At 37.9% G+C, this 22,105-nt stretch overlaps 1 protein-coding gene across 6 annotated transcripts in view; it reads right to left on the bottom strand.

Moving 5' to 3' along the window:
• slc30a9 (solute carrier family 30 member 9) overlaps positions 1 to 22,105 on the bottom strand; it is a 115,740-nt gene that overhangs the window by 42,426 nt on the left and 51,209 nt on the right. For all 6 annotated transcript variants that reach the window (XM_015345315.2, XM_015345313.2, XM_015345314.2 and 3 more), the window contains 3 exons: positions 15,557 to 15,628; positions 14,271 to 14,378; positions 3,844 to 4,009 (listed from right to left, as the gene is read on the bottom strand). In XM_015345315.2, coding sequence (XP_015200801.1) covers positions 3,844 to 4,009; positions 14,271 to 14,378; positions 15,557 to 15,628 — 346 coding nt within the window. The remainder of the gene's footprint in view (positions 1 to 3,843; positions 4,010 to 14,270; positions 14,379 to 15,556; positions 15,629 to 22,105) is intronic.

Raw genomic sequence — 22,105 nt, 5'->3', positions numbered from 1 at the left:
TCTCTAGTCTTTAATCCTGCAATAACTCAGCCAACACTTAGATTTCCAAAAGCAGCTTGTGTTAATTTCTTTAAATCACAAATATCATGTGTAAATACTGGCCATGCAATACTCTGCATTGTGGAATAATAGTTTATTTTAAAGGGAACTAGAGAAACTAAGAACTAGAGAAATCAAGAAAGGCTTTTTTTTCTAGAATTAATAAATGCACATCCTGTTCACTGGGGAAATTAAATCCACACTGAGCAATCTTCAATATGTTCAGAATATGACAGCGAGAATCCTATCAGGGATGTATTACACCTGTTTTCAAGTCCTTGCATTGGTTACCTATCAGGTTTCGAGTCAACTTCAAAATCCTCATCCTCATTCAGTACCTACAGTATATGGCTTATTATCTGTCTACTCCCCACCTTTGTCCGTCTGACTCTGGTCTTCTAGCTGTCCCCAAGAACATTTACATTCTGTGGGTGACAGGGTCTTCTCTAGTTGCACCCCAGAGCTCTCAAATTGTATTCCCAGTGATATCAGTCACGTACCCTGAGTGCATTTAAATCTAACCTCAGAACCTTTCTTTTCAGAAGACTTAGTGTCTGTATCTGCTTCATTTTCTAATTTTGGTAGCACCTCTAACTGCTTGTCTTTCTTATATGTATTTACTTTGTAATCTGTGGTCCTTTTATCTGTGTTTATATCTACTGTATTGCTTTGAGATGCCACTTGTAAAGGTGATATATAAAATAAAGTTTTTTATTATTGTTATAGAGAAACATCTTCAGTTTTCCCTGGTTCAGATAAAAATATCTAAAGTATACTAGTTTGTCACTCTTCTCATTCCCTTTGCTAAATAACTTTTCATACTAATCTGATCAATCTAACTGCCTGTTTTCTGTGCTTTCTCTATCCTGCTAGATTTGCAATTATTCTGGAAATTTTCTTCTTGAAATAACTCATTTCTAAATACCTTTTTTCACTGTTAACATCTTGCAGCAACTCTGCAACAAAATATACACTTAGCACAGTTCATCCTGCTACCAACATTGAATAAAAAAAATCTTAAGATTTCTATATTTATGTTTTTATTTAGTGGTTTCATTAGTGATAAAGGCTAAACTTTCTTGGAAAAATGTATTTTATGTGTTGCGGAAAAAACTGACTTGCTTTAACAAAGTATGTTTACAAATCCTTTCACCTGGCAATCTACCTGAATGCCCAACTATCTGAGAAGCCCTCCATGAAACCATGGTTGCTATTAATTCATTTAGGGCTCATTGACAGAATTGCTGTTTTTTATGCATGCTAATTTTCTGATTCCTCACTCTGGTTCATGTTTATAGATAAGACTTTATTGATCGCGAAGGGAAATTGATGTACATGATGAACATGTTTGCATGTTCTTTTGTAACATACACCTTTTTGTGATGTTTTTGTATATCTAAGCAAGTGTTCCTGCATCCCTCTTCTGCACTATAGTCATGGCTTTTTTCTGTTTGCTTATTTCAAAGCAACACCTGCTCCATTTCTAAAACTTTTTACTCATGTGCATTTTTGTATTTTTTACACCTCTAGCACTTTAACGTCTTGAATTTTCATTTGTCTTAATTTGTAGAATGAACTTGAGTTTTAGCCTAAAAAAGCTTAAGTTTTCATTATCTTTTGTTTCTTGTCCTACAACTGTTATTATTGATCACCGAATTATTGTTCTTGACATGACTTCATTCAGCCTTTCCTGAACGTCTACGACAGGCAGAGAGAGTGCTGTTTCTGGTGCGATCTTTTGCAGCTGACATTTCACTGTTTTAAACGAACAAGAAATTAGATTGCTCATAAATCACTTATCCTATATAAACACAGCGTAATTGCCCTCCGAAAATCCTCTTTATCTTGTTCGTTTTAGAGACCTTGATCGAAACTGATTTTAGATGTCAGAAAGGATTTATTTTCTCTGTATCTCCTACATTGCTTTGTCGAGATTTTAACTTTATATCTAACTTTATACCTAGGCTCAGATTTCAACTATAAATCGTACAGTAATTAATAGCAGTAAATACTGATGTTTTGCGCCCTCTTACCACAAAAATATATATGTTGTCAGCTGGAATTAACTTTATTTCGTACGCATAGCTACTACCATTCGGAAACGGAACAGTTAAATATGGCGGCAAATCAGACACCCAGAGGAGGGGGGGGGCGTCTTCTCGCCTCCATAACTAAAATGCCAAATAGGAGTGGCTTAAGCGACCTCGGAACGTTTGCCCAGCGTACTTATAACCGTGAGGTCGAGTGCTCAAACCCAGCTGTCGCCATCAGTTTTCTTTTAACAAATAAACATTTCTGTGAAAAACTAAAATAGCAAATATTATTGGCATTATATTGAAATTTTTTATATTTCTAAATATCACAACATGTTCGTACTGTATGTACACAGCGGTACTGCAGGGTGTAGGGCGCAAATCCATGTGAGCCTGAAAGCCCTACATTAATGTTGTGCATTCACCTGGTGCTAGGCGGTTATCGCATTTCTATCTGTCTGAGAGTGCTGGCTGTACCTCTGAGTCTCTGTGTCTACATTGTTTGTAAACAAACCGGTTTCACAGGTATGGCTGCATCTGTGAAATCATGAAATCCAACAAATCCCAGGATGTTCTGTCCAGACACCATTTAGAAATCCATCTTGACAATGATCCAAAATATACATCCAAATCAATAAAGGAAGGGTTAACTGAACACAAAATACAAATTTTGGACTGGCCATCTCAATCGCCAAACCTCAATTCAACTGAACAACTGTGAAACTAATGGCGGTACAATAATAATAATAATTATAATAATTTAATAATTGCTTACACTTATATATCTGGACACTCCACTAAAAGCACTTTACAGGTAATGGGGACTCTCCTCCACCACTACCAATGTGCAGCATCCACATGGAAGATACGATGGCAGCCATAGTGCGCCAGAACGCTCACCACACATCAGCTATCAGTGGGGAGGAAAGCAGAGTAATGTAGCCAATTCATAGATGGGGATTATTAGGAGGCCATGATTGGGAAATCAATGGGAAATTTGGCCAGGACGCCAGGGTTACACCCCACTCTTTTCAAGAAACGCCCTGGGATTTTTAATGAACACAGAGAGTCAGGATCTCGGTTTAACGTCTCATCCGAAGGACAGCGCCTGTTTACAGTAAAGTGTCCCTGTCACTATACTGGGGCATTAGGACCCACATGGACAACAGGGTGAGTGTCCCCCTGCTGGCCCCACTAACACCTCTTCCAGCAGTAACCTTAGTTTTTCCCAGGAGGTCTCTCATCCAGGTACTGACCAGGCTCACACCTGCTTAGCTTCAATGGGTTGCCAGTTGTGAGTTGCAGGGTGATATGGCTGCTAATAATGGGAGCCAAACATTTTGAAGGACTTGTTCATAAAGGTTTCCATCTGAAGTGCCCAAACCTAAATAGACACTACAGGTGGCATCTGCCAGAGAAGGAATGCCAAAACACTAACTACAGGGTTGAGAATAAATTTGGACCTTGTGTTTTATGGACTTAAATTAATTTATGACAAATATGACATTGCTCTGTGCAATGCTATGATAATCACTGAACAACAAATTTATAATTATTCAAGCAAGAAAGATCCAAACTCCAAATCTTACTGTTATTAGATATTTACTGTACCTATTTCAACAAGGACATTAATACATTTGGAGTGCATCTCAATGGTGCAAACGCAACAGAGAATATAGAATAACATATGTTAATTCAAATGTGGAGACATTTTAATTTCAATAAACATGGAAAAGAAAAACAGATAATCCAGATATGAGAAAGCGCTCACCTTACAGCTGGATCACTTTCCAGGAATTCGGTGAGTTTCTGCACCTGTTCTGCCTGGATGGACCTCCCCAGCAGGGCTTCAGTGTTTGTGTATATCAGGAAGGCAGACACAGTTCCCAGAAGGGTGCCCACACCCAGCGAGCCCAGGCTGTCATAGTATGGATTCCCTGGAAGGACATTCCCACAGTCAGCATGCCACATAGAAAAACACACGCAAATCACTTGTACTTAAAAACAGCACAACACCACCTGTTCTGTACAATTTGTTCTTATTCTCTTTGCTTTCATCTTAGGATATTAAACTGCTTTTAAAATGAACTCTCAAAAGCTGCAAAATTTGTTTTTAGCACATATATCTCATTTTTATAATCTTATGTCTGATATCAATCACAGCAAACCATGCATGTTATTTCTTAGATTAGAAGAATGCACGATTATATACAGTACTGTAGATATTAAAAGTCCATACGCCCTTATTGAAATTTCAAATTTTGGTGGTGTAAAGGCTGAAATTAAGACAAATCATGTCAGAACTTTAATAAGATCTTGTAACCAACAATATTTGAGTGGAAAACAAAGAGATCATTTTTAGGAAAAATAATTACAAATAAAAAACTTTCAATGCCTTGGTTGCATAAGTGTGCACACCCTTTATAAAAAATCACATTCCAAATCATGTACTAAGGTAATTTGCTTTCACTTCATTTCGAAGGCATTACATATATCATGGAACACTGTGAAGATCATCATTAAAAAGTGGAAAAAATATGGCACCACCAGGACACTGCAAAGATCAGGACATCCCTCCAAAACTGATGACTGGGAAAGGATAAAGCTCATCAGGGAGGCTACTAAGAGGCCAACTGCAACCTTAAATGAGCCACAGGACTTTATGGCAGTAACTGACCACTCCCTGCATACAGATGTAGCCATTCAAAATGCAAGTTAAATCCCAGTACTGCGGGTTTTGAGCTACTGGCTACCGCACAGGGTCATCTCAAGGGGTGGGCAGGGCCCAGGGCAGAATCGGTGTTGCGGGAACAGGTTGGGGAGGTTCTTATGTTAAGTGTAAACAGCAGTATGGAGCAGCGCTGAGGTGATGAAATTTCTACCTAACTGGCCTGTGCAAACAGACATACAGAACCGAACATAACTACTAATCGGAGTTGTTGCTAATGCTATCGGTACCTCCAGGTGTCTCAATGCTTGCTATTGTCATATAACCACCCGTGTCCGGTTCTTCTTCGCTCCTGGTTTTTACAACGAACCTTTCCAAAGACTCTTTAAGGGCCACATTTGCATCCTCCTTTTCTGCTTCCTTTTTCTTTTCTCGCACCCACTGTAGTATTTTCAAAATTTGTCTCTATCTCTGCTTGTGCTCGCCATTTTCCCACCGCCTACCATTTTTTCCAAACTAGTTAGCAATAACTTTTAGCTTGCAACTGATGACCAATGACGTAGTTAGTGCGGGACATGCCTCCAGTTCTGAATAAATCATCTGCTCCCCCACTAACACATTTCATCTTGAGTTAAAAAAAGAGTTGTGTGTGTGGCTGTATTAATATGTTTAAACGTATGTGTTTATATACATTTATTTGGTTATATTTCTATGCGTGTGTGAAGCGGGATTTGGGATGGGGGTGGGATGGCCGGGCGTGCGGCCCTGGGCAGCCGCCCCCTTCTCCCCCCACCCTTGAGATGGCTTTGCTACTGCAGTATGTGATTCGCTGGCTAAAATGATAGACATGTGGTACTTGTGGTATATTAGTTGTTAGTGAAACGATTGTTCCATTTAATCTTAAATCTGCTTAATATGGAATATTAATATAGAATTTTACAACTAAAGGGAAATTTTGGTAGCTCAAATTCAGTTCTTTATTTAGTCGAACTTTGGAGATGAAGATGTATACAGGCATCCAGTGTATACATCTAACCAGCACTACCAGGTTGTTCAAATAAAAAATACACAACAGCATTCCACTTTCTTCATAAACATTTTATGTATCAAAGTCTTTCACTGGGTCACTTACTGTGGATATTTTGGAAAAGTTTTGATATAATATATTTATATAGCTCAAAGTATTGCCGTAATCCACTTTTTTTGTAAACATCTGCATCAATTTGCCTGTCCTTTTCAGCTCTAGTGTAAATTTTCGAACAGCGTGTTCGTACAATTGCTTTGGTGTGTGCCTTGCACTCTGGAAGCCCGTGTTCGATTTCCGCTTAGGGCACAAGGTTTCCTTTAACAAATAACATATAGCTCAAAGTATTACCGTATTCCACTTTCTTTGTAAACATCTGCTCAATTTCATTGACTCATACTCAACTCAATTTTATTTGTCATAATACTTACACAGGTGCATAGTATAGTGAAAAGTGTTTCTCATTAGTCTCTCAGGTGCCATATATAAATAGAACACCAGACAAGACAATAGACAGAAATACAATAACAATAACAGTGTAAATAACAGTATGGTGCCAGTGAAAATTTGTCAAAAACTGTGCAATTACACTGAGAAAAGTATACAAACAGGACAAAAACAGTGCAAAAGTAATATGGCGAAAAAACAGTGCAAACATAATACGGCAATTATTAAATAGTCCAACTAGTACAGTCTTAGGATATTAAACTGCTTTTAAAATGAACTCTCAAAAGATGCAAAATTCGTTTTTAGCACATATATCTCATTTTTAAAATCTTATGTCTGATATCAATCACAGCAAACCATGCATGTTATTTCTTAGAACAGTGGTTTTCAAACTTTTCAGACCAAGTACCACCCCTAATCCAACCAAAGCATCCAAGTACCACCTACAAGTCATCATCTCATAGGAACCTCAGTGAAAATTTGTCAAAAATTGTGCAATTACACTGAGAAAAGTACACAAACAGGACAAAAACAGTGCAAAAGTAATAAGGCCAAAAAACAGTGCAAACATAATACGGCAATTATTAAATAGTCCAACTAGTACAGTTTCAAGTAAAATTTTTGCTTACATTCAGTTGTCATGTATGTAGTGGTGTAGGAGTACAGTCATTATGGGTACAGGAAGAAGTGAGGAGAGATCATAATATGATGGGAGGGTGTGGGGGCGTCACCAGCTTGACAGCTCTGGGAAAGAAGCTATTTTGTAGTCTTGTTGTTTGTGACTGGAGCGTCCGGAACCTTCTACCAGATGGTAGGGGGACAAACCAGTTGTTGGCCGTGTGTTGGGCAGTTTTAACCCAACTGAGCCAGTTTTGACCCTGCTGAAGTGCCTTATGGTCAGATGTGGTGCAGTTGCCGTACCAGACTGTGATGCAGCTGGTCAGAATGCTCTCCACCGTACATATGTAGAAGTTGGTGAGGATCCGTGGATGCAGGCATATTTTCTTCACCCTTCTCAGGAAGTACAGCTGCTGTTGTGCCTTCTTGATGAGACTGGAGGTGCTGAGTGAGGACCTTAGAGATGTGAACACCTAGGAATTTTAAGTAATTCACCAATGTAGATGGGGTAGTGGACTTTTCCTTGTCTCCTGAAGTCAACAATCAGCTCTTTGGTTTTGCTGATGTTGAGACATAGGTTGTTGGCTCGGCACCAGTCTGCAAGTTATTTTATCTCCTCCCTGTAGGCAGTCTCATCGTTGTCAGTGATCAGGCCCATGACTGTGGTATTGTCAGCATACTTGATTATGGTGCTTGTGCTGAACATGGCAGTACAGTCGTGGGCTGAACACAACCTTGAGGTGTTAATGGTGAGCATGCTGGAGGTGAGTGTGCCAATCCTGACAGTCTGGGGTCTGCTGGTGAGGAAGTCTAGGATCCAGCTACAGAGGGTGGTATCTAGATCCAGAGCCCGGAGTTTGGTAGCAAGTTGTATGGGTATGATGGTGTTAAATGCTGAGCTAAAGACAATGAACAGCATTCTTGTATAGGTTTTCCTTTTATCCAGGTGGGTTAGTGTGGTGTGTAAAGCTATAGAGCGGTTTCTGCAATAGGCAAACTGTAGAGGATCAAGTGTTTTTGGAATGCTGGCTTTAATGTGTGGTATACAGATGCAGCCATTCAAAATGCGCGGGCGATACCGCATTATTTTCCGGTACGCTGTACGCAGTCTACCGCAAGCTACCGGTAAATACCGCGAGTTACCGGTAAATACCACTAGTTACCGTAAATTCTCCTATAATACGACAAGCAAAATAATAGTATCCGGAATTTCCGCAAGGTGGAGCTAATAAAGCTCAACCTCTCATGTTTGAGCTGTGGCCAATCAGTCTTTAACGAAGATATTACTAATAGTATTAATGTAATGTGTAATGTTTCTTTATTAGCCCTGTACAATTTCTTGCATTAGGAATTCGTCTCTTCGCATACCCCAGCTTTTCTCCATGGAGACACAGACACACAGACAGGGAGAGAAGCTTGGGGTCAGAGCGCAGGGTCAGCCATTGTACAGCGCCCCTGGAGCAGTTAGGGTTAAGGGCCTTGCTCAGGGGCCCAACGGAGTAGGATTCCTATGCCGGCCACGGGATTTGAACCGGCAACCTTCCAGTCACAGGGGCAGATCCTTAGCCACAGAGCCACCACTCCGCCCTAATAATGAATGACCTTGGACAAGCTGTAAGTGTAAACTCAAAGTATTTCCCTGGTCAACATTCTTTTTTTCATTGACCGTCTTTGTAAAAGTAACACCACAGCATTTCGCAATCACGCATTTGTTTCCAATCATGCAAAGTACAGTGATTCACCATGCCTTTCACATGCTCATAAAAAAGATTGATTTAGGAACATAAACATATTATCGTATGCAAACTGTACTGTATACAGTATGTATATGTATATTTAATGTCTTAACTGTGCCCGTTTAAGTACTGAATATTCATATCTAATTTTACCACTGAAGGGAAATCTTAGTAGCTGGGCATAAAAAGAATAGGAGCATACTGCAATGCGTGTGAAGGCCATAAACGATATTAATTTTGGAACATAAACATACAGTATATAGCTGGTCTTGGTACTTCAAAGAAAAAAATACACACCAATATTCCATTTCTCCCTAAACATGTTAAGCTTCGAAGTCTTTAACTAACGTGATACCGGAGTCAACAAGCATACTTTTAGAATTTGATTAAAAGGGAATATAATATGGAATTGCGTATCTAAAGAATTTAATAACGGTATGATTATATTTGTGTACGAAAGAAAGGTTCTTAGATTTAAGAACCTTAAATCTTTAAACCTTTAATCTCAGTTAGATTTAAACTGGCCCTGGTGTGTGTGTGTTTGTGTCTGTCTGTCCTGTGATGGACTGGCGCTATGTCCAGGGTGTATTCTGCCAAGTGGATTTTTGCAATTTCCTGTTTTCCAATTTTGCAGCGTTTCCTACTTTGAATACCTGTGAGACCGGTTTAATTCGTCACAGCCAGCACTCCGGGAGAGAGGGGTTGAGTAGTGGAGGCAGGCGAGATTTCCAGCGAAAGACACCTCCCCCTCAAAAACCCAGTAAGCAGTAATGTTTTAAGTTGAAAATCGAGGTAGATTTTGAGGATGATAAAGAGGGTAAACTGGGATGGGAGGAGGGTTTGGTTTTGCATAAGGGGCAGAAGATTTCCCTTGTAAGGATGGTATCAAAAGCAATCTTAAGTGGTGAGAAAGCTGTGCTCAATGTATTTAAGGGACTTAAAAGTAAAAGGAGATGCTTCATATTGCTTGACTAATTTTAAAAACTAAGTTATAAATGCAGACGCTCCCTCGGTGTGCTGCGCTGGTATGCCGGCTCTTACACAGTGCCTGTTGGCAGTAAGCTTTACAATATACATACCCAACACTGGTTGTACCCATCTGTCATGCAAATAAAACACCTTGAATTGAATTTAATTGAGGGGAGAGGGGGAGAATACTAAAGCCAATACTGGCTCAATACCCTCAATGGGCTTTGACGTGCTAATGCGTTGGTTTAACAGTCCGGGTGTGGCAAGCTTCCAATGTCAACTCGACTCGATTGGAAGACAATGAACGTATTTTGGCCCTAAATGAATTAATAGCAAACATGGTTAACATAAAATACATTTTTCCAAGAAAGTTTATAATAATATGATCTATAGTTGAAATCTGAGCCTACTATAAATATAAAGGAAAAGCAATTTCAGAGAGCAATCACGCTGTGTTTATGTAGAAAAAGCGATTAGGTTTATGAGCAATCTAATTACCTATTCGCTTAAAACGCTATATAAAATAAAGTTTATTTAGAGATGAATGATCAGTGTCGCAGTTTAAATAATTTTTGTAGGAGGGCTTGGACAGATTCCAAGTGCATTTTTGCAATTTACGTTGCATTGTCCAATGTTCTGTTGTAATACAGGCTAGAATACAGTTACAGTAGTCTAAGCTTTATCAGCCTATTTAAAATAATTTTTTTGAATCCCCGGTGGAACACAATCCATAGGAATCAGCGCTTTTATACAGTATATCGCCTTTAAACACATATATTTAAACACGCGTTTACGATTTAAATCAAAACGCGATTCAAATCAATATAAATGTATATTTTGTAACGCATAGGTGATTATTCATTGTTATTAAAAAGACTTAAATTCGATCATGTCGTGATATTTAGAAATATAAATTTGTTTGGTGCGAGTGAGGTTTTATTTAATCTCTGACCAAGGGAAATGTTTCATTTATTCAAATAAATGTTTGTTAAAAAATAAAGTCATAGTTCCATGGGATTCAATCACAGACCATGTGACATGGGGGTCAGGAAACTAACACACAGCGCCACCGGATTTAATAACGCAATAAAAACGCTATAAAATAATGTGACTAGGCACAGAAAAAGTTTACAGCACAGTACAATAATAAATGCTGACCATGACTTTAGAAGCATAAATTACCTTACACTCACTTTAAACACAAGCTGTCTTTCTGTATGAACCTCTAAGCTGGTTCATACAGAAAATGTAGAAATGCATTAGCCTGATTATGATTAAAAAACACATAATTAAACACGCGTTTGCGATTTAAATCAGAACACGATTTAAATCAATATAAATGTTTATATTGTAACGCATACTGTCCAGCCTCCATTTCTCTATAAACTTTACTCTGTTGCACACACACACACAATTGAAGCAGGAACTGCTGTCAGAAGGGAAGATATGTTCAAAATATTGCAAATATCGATCATGTTGCGATATTTTGAAATATAAAAGTCAATTGATTGTCCATAATATCGCTATTCTATTTTTGCGAATAAATGTTTGTTAAAAGAAAAGTCCAGCACCAGCTGGATTCGAACACACAACCTGTGCGTTGTTAGTCACGCACCTAGACCAGTAGGCTACAAGACAACTCTCATTCACAGGGAGGCGAAACAGCCTTACACAGCCCTGTCGCAGTACACGAATATAATCATACCGTTATTAAATTCTTTAGATACGCGATTCCATATTATATTCCCTTTTAATCAAATTCTAAAAGTTTGCTTGTTGACTCCGGTATCACGTTAGTTAAAGACTTCGAAGCTTAAAATGTTTAGGCAGAAATGGAATACTGGTGTGTATTTTTTTCTTTAAAGTACCAAGACCAGCTATATACTGTATGTTTATGTTCCAAAATTAATATCGTTTATGGCCTTCACACGCGTTACAGTATGCTCCTATTCTTTTTATGCTCAGCTACTAAGATTTCCCTTCAGTGGTAAAATTCAATATCTACAACAGGCACAGTAAAGACGTTTACAGTAAGTCTTTCTACGGCAGACCAACGGACCACGAGTGCCCCTGTCGGTCAACCAATCACGAACCGCGTCATCTTGCGTCATGAAACGCGATACCGCAGCCAATTACCTGCGCACTTTGAATGGCTGCATCTGTAAGTAGTTTTTCAAAGCACTTCATTATGTGGGGGTGAGTGCAATAGGCCAGTAGTTGTTCAGGCATATGGGTGCCAATTGTTTTGGTACTGGCACGATGGTGGTTGTCTTGAAGCAGCTAGGTAAAAGTAGCCTGGGCCAAAGACAGGATGAAGATGTCAGTATAGACATCAACTCATCAACTATCTGCCAAGCACATGTTCTGAGTACCAGGCCAGGGATACCGTCAGGTCCAGTCTGGAAATCACTAAGAAGACATCTAGCTTGGATAGTGTGGGGGGTGGGATGGCAAGGGAGTCAGTGGTCCAGGTAGCTGGTTCAGGGTTTTGAGCTTCAAAGCATGCGTAGAAGGTGTTAAGCTTGTTTGGGAGGGAGGGGTCAGTAGTGCTTACAGGGCTTGTTTTGTTCTTGTAGTTTGTGATTGTATGTATCTCTTCCCATATGCGTCATGGGTTAGCGTTGGTGCTGTAGTGGTGTTTTATCTGGGATTTGTAGCGTTTCTTGGCAGATTTTATACCACCTCTTAATTTTTTCCTTGCCACTCTCAGTTCTTCCTCATTACCAGATTTAAAGGCTGCATCACAGGCTCTGAGCAGGGAGCGGATCTCAGTATTCATCCAGGGTTTTTGATTTGGGAGTTTGTGTATCTTTTAACACAGTATCTGACTTCACACCTCTTGATTAGCCTCTCTTTCTGTCCCCTGCTCCCGCCTCTCACTCCTCCTCCCTCCCAACCTTTGTTCTCCCGCTACTTTACCTTTGCCTACTGCCCTGTCTCTCTCACAAAGATTGTCCCTCAGTATGGCGGTTTTACAATGTAGTGCAGCCCTATTTAAAAAAAAAACAGCGGTACCCTCCAGCCCCTGAACTGCAAACTACTGCAGTATCCCCTGCGCATTTTGAATGGCTGGATCTATATTAAAACAATTTTGCATGTTCTCTGCAAGTCTGAGATGTGGAGTAGGGTGGCAGGACGGAATCCATTTCTCACTAAAAAAGAACATCCAAGCCCGTAAAGAAGTTTTCAAGAAGACAATCAATCTCCGAAACCATGTACGAAAATGCCTTATGATGAGACCAAGGTAGAACATTTTGGCATGGAAGTACTGTTTTTTTTTTCCTTTAAAACATACTTTTAGCTGATAGCTACTTCTAGTTAAAAACACTTAAACTGTACTTAATAATTTTAACACCTCTTTCAGAAAAAAAAAGTATTACTCATTTAAAAACAAGCAACTTTCCCATTTTTGGGACATAAAATTTAGCTCAAAAAGTCAATTAGAATTAGTCAATTATTGTACGGCAATTAGAGAGGCAATCCCGCAATAGAAAAACATGGTAAACAAGTCATACCAGACTAATTTGATTATATATTAATAGCTTTATAAGAAGTATTCTGCTAGATTTCTAGCAGAGTTTTAAGCCTAGACCCAGTCTGAAACAGGCACGATGTTTCTAAAAATTTGATACATATAGGCAATGCTACTATAAGTGGGAAATATTAATTGTATCATATGGATACCATGCTTTCATAAACACAGCATTAGGCTCTCTGCATTTACCAAATGTAATAAGTCTCTAATAATTTCTATCAACTTTTATGATCATGCACAAGTTTACTAAACGTTTGTATTATATTTTCTTGGCTATGTATTTCTTTACTTATATTTTACTAACTCTGTCTCAGGATTTCTTGTCTCAAAATATAATATAGCCACACTGTATCTTTATGCATAGCTGGCACAGTTCTCATGGAAATGACCGAGTGACCTCTCCTGGGACAAGTGGTCTATTCAGTTACAAGCAGAAGGGGGTGCTTGTCATGCAAGCCACCAGTAAAGAAAATATACGTACTGGTCAGCTTTCTAGAATGACCTTATATAACCACAATGCAAACAGAGATTCATGTGGGAGTGTATTTTGTATTGTTTGTTTCACTGTATAAAAGAGCACTGTAAGCGTTGTCTTTGGAGTCTTGTGTACAAGAGCAAGACTCCCATATGCAAATAAAATAAAGACGACTTTCAACACACAAACTCTCGGCTGATGCCCTTTGTTTGGCACAACACACCTTAAAGAAAAGTAAAATTCTGTTTAAACAATAGGTTACATAATGACAAATATCATAATGATAAAAAATATTGGATTAATTACATGGATTTTTAGTTTGGATTTTATACCTATCCATATTCTAATGTGTGAAAAAAAGTAATTAGATGTCTCCTGAAAACAAAGAGTCCGATACAGCATCACTCCAAGTGGGACATCACAAATTGTTCAGCCATTGCTTAAGGGTACAAAGCAGTGCCCTACCCACCAGTGGAAACTACCACCATTCAGTTATGACTTATATCATCAATTTTGTTCCCTCCAGAATTAAGTCCTCCACACTGCCTAGTTTTTTCCATAATAAAACTTCTTCAAGAGACAATACAGAACACATAAAATTATTTAATGCATTTTAAAATGGACCATTTTACCTATGTTTTGTGAATATAAAGTCCTTGGGCAAGTATAACATTTTCAAGGGAAAAGAGAAATCCTATGACTCTTGAGCTAAGAAATCCAACCTACCTGTTAGAGATGTGAGTCCCATACAACCAGCAGCTAATATAACTCCCAGGACAGCAGCAGCATCCTCCAAAAGCACAACATTGGTACTTGGGTCCCGGCTCTGCAATACTGCAAGACACACAGCAAGCATGTTAAATTTAGATAAAACAGTGCAAGTGTACAAAATACCTAAAAATACACTGACTAGAGGCAAAAGCTACCTAGGCTCTGCAGTACCTTCAAACATTAAGAGGCAGATTTCTAGCAAGTTTCTTTGGTGAAAACAAATAATTGGCTTATTTTTTCTTAATGAGAAGTCTAACTAGGATGGAAGCCATGTATCAATATCTGAGTTATCTAATTTCTTATGGTTTAATCTTAAATCTAAATTTACTTTAACCTGAATCACTAAAAATTATCCTTCTCTTCTTTTCACAAAATGTTTTTTTGTTTAGTAGAACAGTAGTTATAAGCTACCAGATTCTTTTCAAGCTCTGACAGGTGTCAAACTAATTTAGCTTAGCTTTCTGCTAACCTTATTTTAGATTAAAGTACATTATTAGTTGTATCATGTTCCATTTAGGAACTAGTGATCATGTGCCCGCCACTACAGGCTGCCAAAACGGCCTCCAAAGACCAATATCAATCTCTTTTCAGTTTCACTGGCTTCTTTCAAGAATTAGCTCTGCAATATCCTCAGAACACTTAGCTACTATCAACCAAAAGAGCTAAATTGGTACAATGGCCTCTTCCTGTTTATAACCTTTGTGTTCTCATAAGAGTAATATATTTGGATAAAATAAAACATGCAACATAAAAATTAATCAGAAACTGAATATAAAGTTATGGAGCTCCATTTTAAAAGGAATTGGAAAATATGAGTATGTCTTTCTGAAACAATATTCTGATATCTTATATATACAGTACTCTTATGTCTGAACAAACGTTATACACTGATATAACCAAGCCATTTATGATGCAATATGTTACAGAATGAATTAATAGTTCTGTGGTAATTGCAGGATTACTTCTAAATTAAAACATTTTGTGGATTGATTTAAGTTACAGCTTTATAATACAGGTATATTTAGAAAATATGGTTCATCTATCAAAAATCCGGTAAGAAAGCAATTATTCACAGCAGAATGGAGTAGTGGTAAAAGCTCTGGAACTGTAATTGGAACGTCATGGGTTTAAATGCTACATGGGACACTGATGCTGTACCCTTCGAGTTACTTAACTCAAATTGCTTCAGAGAAAAAATATCACTACACCATGTTATGCTTTTTTTGGGGGGTGGCACATACCATACTCGTAAAATGACACCCCACGTAACTGAGCGCCTTTTCTGATTTCATTGACAGCCACCAACAGCGTTGCTAGAGAAATGAATTGAAAAACACAAAATGAATTAAAATTTAACATCAAAGGCCATACAGTATACAATTTTTAGTATTGTTATTTTCATGCCCTGGTGTTGTTTTTACTTTTTGACATTGAGAACTAATTATTTATGTTAAAAGTTTACAAGTGAGGATGAGCCTCAGATTTACATGTTTTTCAGTTTCTTATCATTTTGATTTAAATGTGGGTAAATGTTAATTTATTCACATTATAGTGCTACACACCCTGGTGCAGGGATCATAAAATAGGCACACCGATAGGCAGGTCAGAGTAAAACAAACATACAAAGTAGCCATATGGAAAAGAGAAAAGTAGTGCTCTTTATTTAAAGTGTGGCAAATAAAAAAAAGCCTCAAAGCCTAAATTTCTTTATTTAGTCCCTCCCTATTGTACTGGGCAGTTAAGCAACTTACTGACTTCATCACAGACTCTTTGAGACCATTAATAAACACTTTTCTGAATCAATTACTGTCTGGACCCAATATACAGTTAGTAAATATACTATACTAAATATTCTAACATACAGTTCGCTGTTTATTATATCTGATGGTTTGAATAAGGTTCTTCTGTTCAAAAGCAGTGTTTGGTTTTTGCCAAACATAACTCTCCTCATTGAGGCAAAAGAGTTATACCTTTGACTCTTTTGATCCAGAGAATTTTGCCAAACGCCAGACAGGCAACAAAGTTGTTTTTGGAGAGCAATGGCTTTTCCCTCCTATTCTTCCTTGAACAACATTCTTATTCAGACATTTTTTTTATTTTTAAGTCACGAACAATCACAGCCAAGGCAAGAGTGGCCATCAGTTCCTTGATTTTACTCTGCTATATCCTTGATAAGGCTAAGCAAAAACACTATATAAAATAAACAGCACAGGTAATGTGCTATATTTTATGCTTAAAAACATGGAAAAACTATATTCTTGTATTCTAATGTAATTTCTCTGAGAAGAAAGGTTTTTGTGAAGAAGTACTTATTTTTCTCCATAACGATTCTGGTAGATAAAAGTAAACAAAATTAAATCTAAATACCATAATCTCAATTCTACTTTTTTATGCTATCTCCATCTTAAGGAACTATATTGTGGCCTTCCATCGCTTCGTTTCACTGGGGTATAAAAATTAGGTAACACACATGTAAAAACCCCTTGTCATCCATTCCCATGGGGAAAGGCAAAGAATCACAAATCAAAAGAGACAAATGGTTGTTGACCTTCATGAATTAGGCAATGGGTACAACAAATATTGTACATAAAAGCTCAAAACCCCATTTGCTACTATTACAGAAATAATTAAGAAGTTTAAAACCACTGGAAAAGTGGTAAACTTGCTTATTAGAGGATGCATGTGTTTTTTCGCCCTAAAATCCAAGTGCCAATTCAGGTGGAGAACTACAGAACTTGATTGCATATTGGGGTCACCAAGTCTCTAAATCCACAATTAGACAATGCCATTAAGCTATTTGGTAGAACTGTCAGAAATCAACAAATGTGTGCATGCTCAGATGAGACAATAATAGAGATTTTTGGACACACACATACCAGAAAAGAGCACTACTGTAAGATACTGTTACAAATGGGGGTCTACAAAAATCAGGAAAATCAGGAAATGACTTAGCAGATAAATCAAGAACTAAAATAACCATAAAACCTAACTTGTAAGGATTTCTCCAAGAATTTACATGAGTGGCTGGCATAGTTAAAGACATGAATTCTTAATTCTCTGGTACAGGTTTGGTGAAAAGAGTAACAATTCAGAATGAGATAAGCTGCCTTCTAAACTAAGTACAACCTGCAGTAAAATAACTCTTTTAGACACCAGCAGCTATATCACTCTGCAACTAACAATCCACATTAAGCTAAACAGATGTGAAGGAACAAGTAATAGGTTTATTCCATGCTGAAAAGAAAACACGTTTCGGCCGTGGAGCCTTCTTTAGGTGTGAGAAAGACAGGGCAGTAAGCAAAGGTAATGTAGCGGGAGAACAAACGCTGAGAGAGGAGGAGTAAGAGGCGGGAGCAGGGCACAGAAAGAGAGGCCAATCAAGAGGTGTGAAGTCAGGTTAGTCAAAGAGAGGTGTGAAATGAAACCTACAATGAATAGAGAGAATTTAGAAGAAACGTAGTCTGTAGAAGGGTGAAGGTATGATCCTAGCTGCAGGATAATTTTGGTTTCTGTAGTCTTTCTGATGTATGAGTTCAGAAAACCATCTTTGAGAACACAGACGGAGAGATTAGAGTGGTCATGGCCATCAGAGGTGAAATGAGAAACAATGGGGTTGGAGAGATCTTTAATCTTCACTGCCCTAACATGTTCTCTGAAGCAGTCTCCGAGTTTCCTTCCTGCAGGTGTGAGTCCTGCCAGTACCTGGATGGGAGACCTCCTGGGAAAATAAAGTTGCTGCTGAAAATGGTGTTAGTGGTGTCAGTAGGGGGCACTCACCCTGTGGTCTGTGTGGATCCTAACGCCCCAGTGTAGTGATGAGGACGCTATACTGGATGAGACAAAATCGTGGTCCTGATTCTTTGTGGTCATTAAAAATCCCAGGGTGTTTCTTGAAAAGAGTAGGGGTGTAACCCCTTGCGTACTGGCCAAAATTCCCATTGGCCTTTACCAATCATGGCATCCTAATTATCCCCATTTATGAATTGGTTCATCACTGTTCTCCTCCCCACTGATAGTACGCTGGGCAAACGTTCCGAGGTCAAATTCTTCCAGCACGGGGGTACCTTTAAAGCGGAGACGACGGCACCGAAATTTTTTGGCGCGCCTTCTCTTTAAAGCCCTGGCCAAATATGAAGACAGTACGTACAGTTATAATTCAAACGGAATTAAAAACTACACATCCCAGTAACCATGGTGGTGCTTGTGATCATTGCGTTTAACCAACGAAACAGGGCGAAAAATCAGTCACATGACTTTGGGGCAGAGTTTCGAAAGCTTAACCTATCAGCAACAAAGCGAAATTTACACGATAGGCTACCTCAAACTGTCAGTTACACGACTGTGTATGTCGCTTAAGCCACTCCTATTTGGCATTTTAGTTATGGAGGCGAGAAGACGCCCCCCCCCCTCTCTCTGGGTGCCTGATTTGCCGCCATCTTTAACCGCTTCGTGTCCAAATCGCAGTAGCTACGCGTACGAAATAAAGTTCATCCCAGCTACAAAACATATATATTTTTGTGGTAAGAGGGAGCAAAACATCAGTATTTACTGCTATTAATTAGTGTACGATTTATAGTTGAAATCTGAGCCTAAATATAAAGTTAAAATCTCGACAAAGCAATGTAGGAAATACAGAGAAAATAAATCCTTTCTGACATCTAAAATCAGTTTCGATCAAGGTCTCTAAAACGAACAAGAAAAAGAGGATTTTCGGAGGGCAATTACGCTGTATTTATATAGAATAAGTGATTTATGAGCAATCTAATTTCTTGTTCGTTTAAAACAGTGAAATGTCAGCTGCAAAAGATCGCACCAGAAACAGCACTCTCTCTGCCTGTCATAGACGTTCAGGAAAGGCTGAATGAAGTCATGGTGATCAATAATAACAGTTGTAGGACAAGAAACAAAAGATAGTGAAAACTTAAGATTTTTAAGGCTAAAACTCAAATTCATTCTACAAATTAAGGCAAATGAAAATTCAGGACGTTAAAGTGCTAGAGGTGTAAAAAAATACAAAAATGCACATGAGCAAAACGTTTTAGAAATGGAGCAAACAAAATAAAAGCCATGCCTATAGTGCAGAAGAGGGATGCAGGAACACTTGCTTAGATATACAAAAAAATCACAAAAAGGTCTATGTTACAAAAGAACATGTAAACATGTACATCAATTTCCCTTCGCGATCAATAGTCTTATCTATAAACATGAAACAGAGTGAGGAATCAGAAATTAGCATGCATAAAAAACAGCAATTCTGTCAGTGAGCCCTAAATGAATTAATAGCAGCTATGGTTTCATGGAGGGCTTCTCAGATAGTTGGGCATTTAGGTAAACTGCCAGGTGAAAGGACTTGTAAACATATTTTGTTAAAACAAGTCAGTTTTTTCCGCAACACATAAAAGACATTTTTCCAAGAAAGTTTAGCCTTTGTCACTAATGAAACCACTAAATAAAGACATAAATATAGAAATCTTAAGATTTGTTTTATTTAATGTTGGTAGCAGGATGAACTGTCAGGTTGAGCTAAGTGTATATTTTGTCGCAGGGTTGCTACAAGATGTTAACAGTGAAAAAGGTATTTAGAAATGAGTTATTTCAAGATGAAAATTTTCAGAATAATTGCAAATCTAGCAGGATAGAGAAAGCACAGAAAACTGGCAGTTAGATTGATCAGATTAGTATGAAAAGTCATTTAGCAAAGGGAATGAGAAGAGTGACAAACTAGTATACTTTAGATCTTTTTTTCTGAACCAGGGAAAATCTGATCATGTTTCCCTATAACAATAATAAAAAAACTTTATTTTATATATTACCATTAAAGGTGGCATCTCAAAGCAATACGGTAGATGTAAAAACAGATAAAAGGACCACAGATTACAAAGTAAATACATATAAGAAAGACAAGCAGTTAGAGGTGCTACCAAAATTAGAAAATGAAGCAGATACAAACACTAAGTCTTCTGAAAAGAAAGGTTCTGAGGTTAGATTTAAATGCACTCAGGGTACGTGACTGATATCACTGGGAATACAAATTGAGAGCTCTGGGGTGCAGCTAGAGAAGACCCTGTCACCCACAGAATGTAGATGTTCTTGAGGACAGCTAGAAGACCAGAGTCAGACGGACAAAGGTGGGGGAGTAGACAGATAATAAGCCATATACTGTAGGTACAGAATGAGGATGAGGAATTTGAAGTTGACTCGAAACCTGATAGGTAACCAGTGCAAGGACTTGAAAACAGGTGTAATGCATCCCTGATAGGATTCTCGCTGTCATATTCTGAACATATTGAAGATTGCTCAGTGTGGATTTAATTTCCCCAGTGAATAGGATGTGCATTTATTAATTCTAGGAAAAAAAAGCCTTTCTTAATTTCTCTAGTTCTTAGTTTCTCAATGTCCCTTTAAAATAAACTATTATCCCACAATGCAGAGTATTAAATGGCCAGTATTTACACATGATATTTGTGATTTAAAGAAATTAACACAAGCAGCTTTTGGGGATTTAAGTGTTGGCTGAGTTATTGCAGGATAAAAGACTAGAGATGTTGGTAAGAAGAAGATAATTTTGGGAAAGCTAAGGAATACACTGATAACAAGAACACTTCCTAATGGGGTTAGGCGTACTTTTGATGAAGATGATGAAGTTAACAGACTATATGTTTACATAGATACTGAAATGAGGATTGTATTTTAGATTTTTTGCAGTTACTAGTATTGAACTTTGTGTTGGATGCACATGAATTGAAGGAATGGGCAAACATAGCTGATGCGGATCCACAGAGCCAGCATATTAAGATGTTTATAATTAGAGGTAATTTGTTTAAATAACTAGGTATGGATACTGATGTGCAAGAGAGGTGGAAAGGCCAGCACTATAAAATATTTTATTCTCAGTGAGATGCTGCCATTTCATAGTGGGTTTCTAACACTGTGTATAGTCCATCTATTTCTAATCTCTTTATCCAGTACTGAGGATTTGGAGCCTATCCCAGTAAGCAACGGACACAAGGCAAAATACACCCTGGACATCGCCAGTCCATCACAGGACAGACAGACACAAACACACACACACCATGGCCAGTTTTCCCATAAACCAATTAACTTACCAGTATATTTTGGAGTGCGAGAGGGAGTAATATCACACATATGGAGAAAAACAATGTAACCCAGAGAGAACATGCAAACCCCACACACACAGGATGGCAGGAATTGAATCTAGGACCCCAGTGCTCCAAGATAACAATGCTAACCACTTTGCCACCATTATAAATGGATGGATATCTTAGTTATCTTTCTAGTTCACAGGTTTGCATGCATAATTTAATTTTGAAAGGCGCTGAGACATCAGGTACTACTGTTGTATTTATGAAAAAGAAACAAAACAAAAAGCATACTAACAACTGTGCCATCCTACTCTTTAGTTAATACAATTTATTATTTATAAACAGTTAACATTGTTAGCAAAATATTTTGAATTATATTTAACCCTATTTCTTCTTTAGTTTTGTATTTAACTTATTATATGATAGTCAGATTTAATGTATATTTGAACAATGAAATATATTTTTACAAGATGCGGGGGAAAGTGCAACAACTTATTACAGTGCTAAATTTAATATTGATTGCTAATAGTTTATGCTAACACCTAACTTTCTTAATTAGGTGTAATTAAAACAGTGAACTAAGTGTAACATACCATTCAGAAATACAATCGAGAATAGTTTTGTGGTGTTTGTATGGATGAAACGTTTCTAAAATGTATAACGTAACAAAATAAAAGACGATTAAAT

Source organism: Lepisosteus oculatus, chromosome 1, assembly GCF_040954835.1.
Source record: "Lepisosteus oculatus isolate fLepOcu1 chromosome 1, fLepOcu1.hap2, whole genome shotgun sequence".
Taxonomy (NCBI): Eukaryota; Metazoa; Chordata; class Actinopteri; order Semionotiformes; family Lepisosteidae; genus Lepisosteus; species Lepisosteus oculatus.
Note: the sequence above shows the minus strand (reverse complement) of the source record. Positions and strands in the feature narration are given on the sequence as shown.